General features: G+C 34.8%; 1 protein-coding gene across 1 annotated transcript; it reads right to left on the reverse strand.

Moving 5' to 3' along the window:
* Positions 1 to 9,302: 9,302 nt before the first annotated feature.
* LOC120587142 (olfactory receptor 4Q2-like) lies at positions 9,303 to 10,244 on the reverse strand. Its single transcript, XM_039843818.1, is given in 3 exon segments — positions 9,303 to 9,500; positions 9,502 to 9,698; positions 9,701 to 10,244. Coding segments are annotated over 3 exon segments (939 nt in total).
* Between the last annotated feature and the right edge of the window lie 1,163 nt (positions 10,245 to 11,407).

The following is an 11,407-nucleotide window of genomic DNA, read 5'->3' on the forward strand; positions in this document are numbered from 1 at the left end:
GAACAAAGCTGCTATGAACAATAGGGTGCATAGTTCTTTACAGATAAATGCTTTCAAAATTTTGGGGTAAATACACAGAAGAGAGATTGCTGGGTCATAAGGTAATTCTATTCTTAACTTTTTGAGGAACCTCCATACTGTTTTCCATAGTGGCTGTACCGATTTACATTCCCTCTAGTAGTGTATAAAGGTTTCTTTTTCCCCACAACCTCTCCAACACTTGTTATTACATTTCCTGTTGATGATAAGCATTCTAACAGGTGTGAGGTAGTATCTCATTGTGATTTTGATTTGCATTTCCCTAATCACTAGTGAAGTTGAGCATCTTTTCATGTCTGTTGGCCATTTGTATGTTTTCTTGGGAGGAGTATCTATTCAGGACCTCCGTCCATTTTTTTCAATTGGATTATTTGGGGTTTTTTTGTTTTATTATTGAGTTGTATGAGTTTTTTTGTATATTTTGGATATTAGTCTCTTATCAGAAGTGTTATTTACAAATATCTTCTCCCATTCAGTTAATTGCCTTTGTTTTGTTGATGGTTTCTTTAGCTGTGCAGAAGCTTTTTAGTTTGATGTAGTCCCGTCCATTTATTTTTACTTTTACTTCCCTTTATTTGAGGTCAAATTCTTAAAATTCTGTCTAAATCCAGGGTCCATGAGTTTAGCATCTATGTTTTCTTCTATGTAATTTATTGTTTCAGGTCTTATATTAGGGCTTTGATGCATTTTGAATTAATTTTTGTGCATGGTGACAAGATAGCAGTATAGTTTCATTCTTTGCAAGTATGGTGAACAATTTCTGAGTATTTTTATATACGCAGAAGGAATCCTCTTTTAATATGTCTGTTTTCTTGAGAATATCTATAGATCTTTATTTATATTTCTATTTAGACATGTATCATTTAGTCTGTAGCGTTTAATATTTACGTTTCCTTATATTTTACTTTTCCTAAAAATACTGATTTTATAGTATGTACTTTTTATCTTCTCCTCTTACTATAAATTGTTGAACAGTTTTTTTAAAACATCACTTTTTCCATATATCATTGTTCAGTGGGAAATGTCTAGCATCAATACAGAGCCTTTGTAAATTATTCTGTAGTGAAAATTAACTGGATTATGTCTTTATGATTAATTGCCTCAATCTTGCTGAATTTTGATTCTCAATTACCTACTCTCTTGGTACTACTGATATTAAAGTATTGACTGAGAATTCAAATACAGACCTCTCTGATTCCATATTCTATGTCTATAAAGTCACATGATTTATAGTTGTTTGCATTATGAACTGAATTCATAATTATCTGTTAGCTATGGAGATTCTGAATTTACTGACAACAGTGGTGGTATATCCAGAAATGTTTTGATGTTTCTTGTGAGAGCTCTGACAAAATTTGATCTGTTCTTGCTTCTGTAATATCACTCAAAGTGTTTTCAAAGTCTCAATGAAAAACTTATAATATCTTTCTAAGTATAGGAAAAGAAAACAGCTCTGAAATATCTCTCTCCTAATTATTACCACATTGATCAGAGAAGACATATAAGCCTCCTGCATTCATTCAACACATTTCTATGAAGTCAGCAATTCATTTTATTTCAGGCATTTTAAAAAGTGTTAGAAGTGTAAAGATAATAAAGACAGACCCTCAGTCTTCAATGAATTTACCTAATATTTTTAGCTCTGTCTCAGCTGCACAAATTAGTTGCTGAAATTGATTCTATAATTCACTGACTAAAAAAGCTATAAAAATAAAAATACTCCATAGTCTATTTATATTTAACTTTCACATTTTATTTGTGCCTAATTTGTTCTAAATTTGGCTGTCAATTTAATTTTCCTAACTTTGATTAAAAAAATCTCAGCAAGCAATAAAGAAGCCTCTGACTATTTTTTTATATTTTTTATTTTATTTTATTTTTTCAAGTTTTTCTAAATTTATTTTATTCTTAAATTTTTAATTAAGTTTATTGAGGTAACATTGTTTAATACAATTATGTAATTTTCAGGTGTACATTATCATTTGACATTTGTATATTCCATTGTGTGTTTACCACCCAAAGTCCAGTTTCCTTCAGCTACCATATATTTGGTCCCCTTTAACCACTTCACCCTCCCCCTAAACCCTATATTTGATTCTCTTTCCCCCATTTACCTCCCCCCTCCTCACCAACCCCACTAGTAACCACTAGTCTATAGTCCTCTGGTAACCAGTAACCCATAGCCCATATTCATGAGTCTCTATTTGTCCTGCTCATTTGTTGCTTTTAGGTTTATATTCCACGTATAAGTGATATCATGTGATTTTCAGCTTTTTCTGTCTGGCTTCTTTAGCATAGCATGATTATCTTGAAGTCCATCCGTGTTGTCGTAAATGGCATTATTTCATCTCTTCTTATAGATGAGTAATATTCCATTATATATATGTACCAAAGCTTCTTTAGCTACTCATCTATCATAGGACACTTTGGTTGTTTCTATGTCTAAGCCACTGTAAATAATGCTGCTATTAACATCGATGTGCAAGTATCTTTTTGATATGGGTTTTCAAGTCTTTGGAGTAAATACCCAGTAGAGAGATAACTGGATCATATGGTAGATCAATTCTTAGTTTTTTGAGGAACTTGCATACTGTTTTCCATAATGGCTGTACCAATTTTCAGTCCCACCAGTGTATGAGGGTTCCTTTTTCTCCACATCCATTCCAGCATTTGTTATTACTAGTCCTGTTGATTATAGCCATTCTAACAGGTGTAAGATGGTATCTCATTGTGGTTTTGATTTGCACTGCCTTAATAGCTAGCATGTTGAGCATCTTTTCATATAATTGTTGGCCATTTGTATGTCCTCTAGGAAGAAGCGTCTGTTCAGTTCCTCTGCCCATTTTTTGATTGGATCATTTGGTTTTTTGTTTTTACTGAGTCGTATAAGTTCTTTGTATATTTTGGATATTAGACCCTTATTGAAGGTGTTGCTTGCAAATATATTTTTCCATTCAAATGGTTCTCTCTTGACTTTGTTGACTCTTTCTTTTGCTAAGCAGAAGCTTTTTAGTTTGATGTAGTCCCATTCACTTATTTTAACTTTTACTTCCCTTGCCTTTGAGGTCAAATTCATAAAATCCTCTTTAAGTTCAAGGTCCTTGAGTTTAGTTCCTATGCATTTTATATTTCAGGTCTTATATTCAGGTCCTTAAACTATTTTGAGTTAATTTTGGTGTGTAGTGATAGACAACAGTCTAGTTCCAATTATTTGCAGGTGACTTTCCAGCACCATTTATTGAAGAGGCTTTTCTTTCTCCACTGTAAGTTTTTGGCTACTTTGTCAAAAATTATTTGCCCATATAAATATGGACTTACGGACTCTTGATTCTGTTCCACTGCTCCATGTGTCTGTTGTGCTGTCAATACCATGCCATTTTTATTACTGTCACTTTGTAGTATAATTTGAAGTCGGGCAGAGTGATGCCTCCAGCCTTGCTCTTTTTTCTCAGGATGGCTTTGGCAATTCAGGGTCTTTTCTACTTCAATGCAAATCTAATGATTTTTTGTTCTATTTCTTTAAAAAATGCTGATGAGATTTTGATGGGGATTACATTAAATCTGTATAATGCTTTAGGTAATATGGTCATTTTAACTATGTTGATTTTTTCAATCCAAGAACATGGAATATCTTTCCACTTCTTTGTATCTTCTTTGATTTCTTTGAATAGGGTCTTATAGTTTTCATTATATAGGTCCTTCACTTGTTTCGTTAAATTTATTACTAGATATTTTATTCTTTTTGTTGCAATTGCAAAAGAAATTATTTTGTCCACTTTTTTTTCTGACGCTTCATTATTAGAATATAGGAACGGTATGGATTTTTGAACATTAATTTTGTATCTAGAAACTTTACTGTATTTGCTTATTGTTTCTAGTAATGTTCTTGTGGAGTCTTTAGGGTTTTCTATATAGAGAATCATATCATCTGCAAATAGTGACAGTTTGACTTCTTTGTTTCCTATTTGGACACCTTTTATATCTTTCTCTTGTCTGACTGCACTCACTAGGACCTCCAATGTTATATTGAATAACAGTGGCGATAGTGGACAGTCTTACCTTGTTCCTGATCTTAGAGGGAAGGTTTTTAGTTTTTTACCATGAAGTATAATGTTGGCTGAGAGTTTGTCATATATGGCCTTTATGTTAAGGTATTTTCCTTCTATACCAATTTTGTTAAGTGTTTTGTTCATAAATGTATGCTGTATCTTGTCGAAGGCTTTTTCTGCATCTATTGATATGATCATATGATTTTTATTTTTTAATTTGTTTATGTGGTATATCACATCAATCGATTTGCATATGTTGAACCATCCTTGTGTCCCTGGAATGAAGCCCACTTGATCATGGTGTATAATTTTTTTAACATATTGCTATATTTGGTTTGCTAATATCTTATTTAGGATTTTTGCATCTGTGTTTATGTGAGATATTATTCTGTCGTTTTTTGTGTGTGTTATCTTTGCCAAGTTTCAGTATCAGGGTAATATTGGCCTCATAAAATGAGTTGGGAAGTATTGCCTCCTCTTTGATTATTTGAAAGAGTTTGAGGGGAATAGGTATTAAATATTCTTTGAATGTTTCATAGAACTCACTGGTGAAGCCATCTGGTCCTGGACTTTTACTTTTTTCATAGGTTTTTGATAATTGTTTCAATTTCCATACTGCTGATCAGTCTATTTTGATTTTCCAGATCTTCCTGATTCAGTCTAGGAAGGTTGTATTTTTCTAAATACTGGCCCATTTATTCTAGATTTTTAAATTGCTGTTATATACTTTTTCATAGTATTCTTGTACGATCCTTTGTATTTCTGCGATGTTAGTCGTAATTTCTTCTCTTTCATCTCTGATTTTGTTTATTTGTGTCCTATCTCTTTTTTCTTTAGTGAGTCTAGCCAGGAGTTTGTCAATTTTATTAACCTTCTCAAAGAAACAGCTCTTTGTTGCGTTTATTTTTTCTATTGTTTTTATTGTTTGTTTGTTTTCAATTTCATTTATTTCCACTCTAATTTTGACAATTTCTCTCCTGCTGACTTTAGGCTTCATTTGTTCTTCCTTTTCTAGTTTTTTTAAGATGAAGCATTGGGTTGTTTATTTTGGGCTTGTTCTTGTTTTTGGAGATAATATGTAATAATATGAACTTTCCTCTAATGGCCGCTTTTGCCATGTCTCAAAAGTTTTGATATGTTGTACTATCATTCATTTCTATGTATCTCTTGATCTCTCTTTTTTTATTTCTTCTCTGATCCAGTTATTCTTCAGTAGCATGTTGTTTAATCTCCATGTATTTGTGGTTCTTCTTGATTTCTTTCTGGAGTCGATCTCTAGTTTCAAAGCATTATGATTGGAGAATATGGTTGGTATAATTTCAACCCTGTTATATTTGTTGAAGCTATCTCTGTGTCCCAGTATGTGGTCAATTCTTGAGAATGTTCCATATGCACTAGAGAAGAATGTATGAGCAGATGTTTTGGGATGGAAGGCTCTGTAAATGTCAATTATGTCCAATTGGTCTGATATGTCGTTTAAGGATGTTATTTTCCTATTGATTTTCTGTTTGAATGATCTGTTATATTCGACAGTGGGGTATTTAGGTCCCTTACTACGATAGTGTTTTGGTCTGTTTCTCCCTTTAGTTCTGTTATAATTGCTTTACATATTTCAAGGCTCCCTTATTGGGAGCATAGGTATTAATAAGTGTTATGTCTTCTTGGTGCATCATTCCCTTTATCATTATGAAGTGTCCTTCAGTGTATTTCTTTACCTTTGTTATTCATCTGATATTAGTACTGCTACTCCCGTTTTTCTCTGAATGCCAATTGCTTGAAATATTATTTTTGACCCTTTCACTTTGAATCTCTATTTGTCTTTGGAACTGAGGTATGTCTCCTAGAGGGAGCATACGGTTGAGTTTTGGTTTTTGATCCATTCTGCAACTATATGCCTTTTTATTGGTGAGTTCAATCCATTTACATTTTGGGTGATTATTGAAATATGAGGTCTTCTTATAGCCATTTTATCTTTTGCTTTTGGTGACTCAGTGTTTCCATTGCTTCCTTGTCCTTATGTTTCTGTTTTCTTTAGTTTGCTTGGCTTTTGTGGGTTTTCCCTCTGGTCCTTCTTGTTTTATGTTATATACAATGGTTCTGAATCTTTGGTGTGTGGTTACCATTATAAATATGTAAAAGATAGTTATTTATATATAGCTGTCCATATTCTTCTGCAGGTGGGTGCCTTATCTCCATTCCTCTTTGCAAATTTGGATTTTTGAATCCCCCCCTTTTCAGTCATTGTTGTCTCAAGTTGTTCCTATGTATGCCGACTTTCATTACTATCTTGTTATAACAATTCTCTTATTATTATTTAAGCTTATAATGCCCCGTTCTTAGTAAGGGTTGTACTCCTCTGCTTCTATTTGCCTGATAGTCACTTTACTTCTAATTATGTATTTTTTTTGTTTTGTTTTATTATTTAGTTTTAGATGAGCTGACATCTTTCAGTATTTCCTGTAGTGCAGGCCTCGTAGTGGAGAATTCTTTCAATTTTTTTATGTCTGGAAATGTCTTAATTTCTCCTTCAGATCTAAAGGAGAGCTTAGCTGGATACATTATTCTAGGCTGGTTGTTTCTTTCACTTAATAGTTTAAATATTTGATTCCATACCTTTCTGTCTTGTAAGGTTTGTGCTGAGAAGTCTGAGAATAATCTAATGGGTTTACCTTTATAAGTTTCTTTTTCTTTTCCCCCTTGGCTGCCTTGAGAATTCTGTCTTTGTTGTTGATTTTTGATAATTTTAATGCAATTTGTCTTGGTGAAGGCCTTTTTGGGTTGAGATAATTGGGTGTTCTGTTGACTTCTTCAATTCCAAGCTCCAGCTCATTCGTTAGATCTGAGATATTCTCTTCAACTATTTGTCTGAAAATACTTCCCAATCCCTGTTCCTTTTCCTCACCTTTGATAATGCCCATTATTCTTATGTTTCTTCTCCTGATGGTTTCAGCTAGTTCTTGTATTTCTCTTTCATTATTTTTCATTCTTCAGGTACTCTCTTCTTCTTTCTGATTTATTTCTAGGTTTCTGTCTTTGATATCACTGATCCTTTCCTCCATTTGGTCTACTCTATTTCCCAAGCTTAGTATTTCATTTTTCAGCTCTCACAGTATGTTCTTCATATCCAGAAGTTTTATTTGGTTCCTTTTGAGGGTTTCAATCTCCTTGCTGTGTTCATCTAGTTGTTTTTCCAATTCCTGAGATTGTTGATTTGAGTTGTCTTGGAGCTCATTGAGTTTTTTCAGAAGTACCATCCTGAATTTTCTGTCATTGAAGTTGCATATTTCTATGTCTGTAAACTTATTTTCTGAAATTTTTTCTCTTTCTTTCTGAGATGCCTTGTCACCTTGGTTATTCGTGGTATTTAATGGACTATTTCTTCGCCTGGGCATTAATGGAAGTGTGTTCTGTTGTTTTTCCAGAAAGAAGATTTATTATATAAAGGTCTCTCTTTAGCATGTTGCAAAGAAGGTGCTTTTCTTTTGGTTTCCAGTAAGTGGCATCTAAGCCTCTTGGATCCCTGCTTCATATAAAGTCTTAATAACGCTTTTTAAATTTTCTTATAGATATTTAATCATGCTTGCTACCCTCAGTCTTAGTCCCTTTCAGTGTTAGCAACAGTTTCTATAGCATTTGCTCAGATTCCCCTGGAGCTCCGCAGTGATTGGTCTCGGAGAGTATGGGGGAAGGGCCCATGGGTTAGGCTTTGGGGGCTGTGGCTCAGCTTCGGTTTTGCAACCCTGGCGGACAAAAATCAGCTGTTGTTCCTCTGCGGTTTTGTCCTGATTCTGTGCTTTCTGCCTTGAAAACTGGGCTCTGCAGCCAGCTGGCCACAGGGAGCTCACAGCTATCCCAGGCAGGAATGTTTAGGGAACTCACCGCAGGAACTCCCTGCTCTTTCTCCCCTCCCCTTCCTCCTTCAGGGAGTTCTGGCGGCTGCCAGAGGCAGCTTCTTTATAACTCCCAGTCAACCGCTCAACACTTGGGATTCTGACCTGTAGTAGCTCTTATGCACAGATCCCACGCTCAGACTTGCTGGTGTGGAGTTTGGGTGTTTTTTGTTGAGTTTTAGGTGTTCGGCTTATTGTTGTTTCAAGGGGAGAGATCTGAAGTCGTCTCTCACTCCACCTTGTTTCCAAAGATCCTGACTTAGTTTTAATAGAACTCTGAGGGTAACCAAATTCAATGACTGGTTTTTTGATGATAATAGTGACAGAATATAAACTGTATTTTGCCTTTAACTGATAAAGGTGAAAATGTCATGATTCATTTCTGTGTACTTTCTAATATCCTCCACAAACTAGTTACATTAGCTCGTACTGTTGTTTCATTAAAGCAAATCAACCAGTTTAGAATTTCACCATCTATATCTTTCTGCCATTGAATAAATCAACTTTAATGAATAAATAATAGTCAAGCCTTGTTATGAGCCTGGCACCAAACTAGGCATATTCTATTGCCATATTTAGCCCTCACAAGAGCACTGAGAGTCATCATTCTATACGTGCTGCAGATAAGGAAATCAGGACTTTAACAATTTAAATGATTTGTTCAGATTCACTTGGCTTGTAACTCAGAGAGGTATTTGAACTCGCATTATTAGTCAATTGCTCCCTCAATTACACTGCTTTATGACAATGTGGTGAAGTGATGAAGCCAAGTAACTAGTTTGTTGTACAGTCATATAAATGTAATTCACTCTAACTCATCTGATAGCTCTTTAAATATTTTGTGAGGGTAAAAAAGACACAAAAATATTTTACTCAATTTTTTTAAAGACATCTAGTTAGAACAAGTTAAAATCAAGAAGAAAGTAAAAACTGTGGCAAGGTGGATATGAAAGTGGCGAGAGTTCAGAAAGAGTGATTTGTACCAGTATGTAATAGCAAACCAAATAGTAAGAATGAGTGGAAAAATTTTGATCAAATGAATGAATAGAATGGAAGAACACAAATTGATTACCCTGCTCTCCCCACAAAAAAAAAACCAGAAACAGGTTTGCTTCAGGGAAGAAAAAGAAGCAGAAGACAAAACAATTCAGTTTGAGAGAAGTCTTTCTGAATTTAATTTAATTTAATTATAAAGCCGTAAATAGAAGTATTATGTCTTAAAGGAAGGGAATGAAACAACTAGGCTGTCATCTCCTAACTCATTAGTGAAAAAGTAATTATTTTGACATCAGATTTTCTGGTCTCAAAAACTCACTTCAACTTCTTATGTTTTCTGCTTTTTCCAAGTAAGTCTACTCCCACTCCACAGCTTCTGCATGGCTGACTTGACCTCTTTGTTCCAAAGTGTATAGATGAAGGGATTCATCATGGAGGTAATAACATTGTAGAGTACAGACACCATCTTGTCCACAGAAGAAGTGAAGAAGGGATGAGCATACATGAAAATACAGGGTCCAAAAAAAGAATGTTACCACCATGAGGTGGGAGCCACAGGTGGAGAGCGTTTTTTGCCTTCCCTCTTCGGAGCGAATCTTGATGAGGATAGTGGTATAAGAAGAAACTAGCACCACAAAGAAGCTGGTAGAGATCAACCCATTGTTAGATACCATTAGCAATTCAATGACAAACGTGTCTGCACAGGCAAATTTGATGACAGGGGAACATCACAAAAGAAGTTGTCCACTTGATTTGGCCCACAAAAGGGTAAACGAATAGTGAGAATTGTCAGAACAGTAAAGTGCACAAATCCTCCCATCCAGGAGGCAGCTATCAACACACAGCATAATTTTTGACTCATGATAATGGTATAGTGCAGGGGGCGACAAATTGCAACATAACGATCATAGGCCCTCACCATGAGCAGGAACATTTCAGCTGTCCCTACAAAATACAAGAAGAATAGCTGCACAATGCACTGGTCATAAAGAATGAGCTTTTTATTATCAAGAAAGTCAGCTAGAAGCTTAGGGCTAGTTACTGTTGAAAACCAAAGGTCTAGGAAAGAGAGATTGCGAAGAAGAAAATACATGGGTGATGAATTCAGATAGTTATCAGTGGCCACTGTGACCATGATGAGGGCATTGCCTACTCAAGTGGCCATGTAGACGAATAGAAATAGTACAAGTAGCCCTGCTTCAATAGAGGGTGTCTGTGAGAAAACTGCCAAGGCAAATTCTCTCACCACTTCTGTTTGGTTTTCATCCATTTGACCTGTGTCCACCTAGATCACAGAAATTAAATATAGGGCATTAGTAACAAAAATGGATGATATATTTTACATCAAATGCAAGAATATTCCAATTTAGAGATATTTTTCTCTAAGATACAACCTGATCGATTAGCTGTAAAAAATTACTTTCTCCTTAGCTGATATAAATATATATTCTCCCCAAAGCTTCAACTTTGAGACAATGATGAAGTAGCCAAGATTTTTTGGAGCATGAATCATCTGGTCCTGGATGTTTAACTTCAACTTCATTCATCTCTCTCTTCCATCAGTCAGTATTTGCCTTCTCTCGTTATTTTTATTTATTTATTTATTTACTTTCAGTCTCAAAACATATATTACATTTCCCTGAGATACTAGGGAAAGAAAACTCAAAGGTAGAATTCAAGATTCCATCGAATAGGCTCTAGAGTCTGTAAAGTTTTTCTTTGAGACAGGTCATTACACTCTGCAGATGTTTAGGCTGCTGTAATAACCCTGTGCCCTTTTCTATCAAGACAATTCTCTGGGTCACTGCCTTGTGCAAATGACTGGAGGAAGGATCAGAGTTCACTTAGGGCTAATTGCTAGTTCATTGATCCTTACCTAAGTTTCCTGAATGCCTGTCCAGCTCATTATTGTCTATAATAATTTCTGTCCGACTTATTATTGTCTATAACACATTTCTCATCGTAAGTCATAGCTGTGGACATATGGGTACAGATTATGCTTTTAATGATCTATATGGAATTGTAAAATGGTTAGTCATATTTTCAGGTGACTCGTTCTTTTGAGTATCCTATCCAATTGGGTAAAAGAAAATTATTTCTCTGAGATAAGAGAATTAACAATTTAGGGTGTGTGTGTGTGTGTGTGTATGTGTGTATGCGTGTGTGTGTGTGTGTTGTGTTGAGCAATGGCTAGAAGGTGCTACTGCATAAGATCAAATGAGTGATATGGTTCTTTGAGGACGGGGGATTCACAACAGGTGCTATCGACTCAAACTCTACATTTCTGAGCACAGAGCAAATTTCGATGAAGTAAGACATGATAATTTAAAGTTTAGATTTTGGTAAAGTTCTTTACCTTATCACAGTTTATGCTTTCTCTAAATTATGAAGTGAATATCTTCATTTAGGCAATGCAACAAAAATAAAAGTTTG

This window comes from Pteropus medius, unplaced genomic scaffold, assembly GCF_902729225.1.
Source record: "Pteropus medius unplaced genomic scaffold, Ma_sr-lr_union100, whole genome shotgun sequence".
Taxonomy (NCBI): Eukaryota; Metazoa; Chordata; class Mammalia; order Chiroptera; family Pteropodidae; genus Pteropus; species Pteropus medius.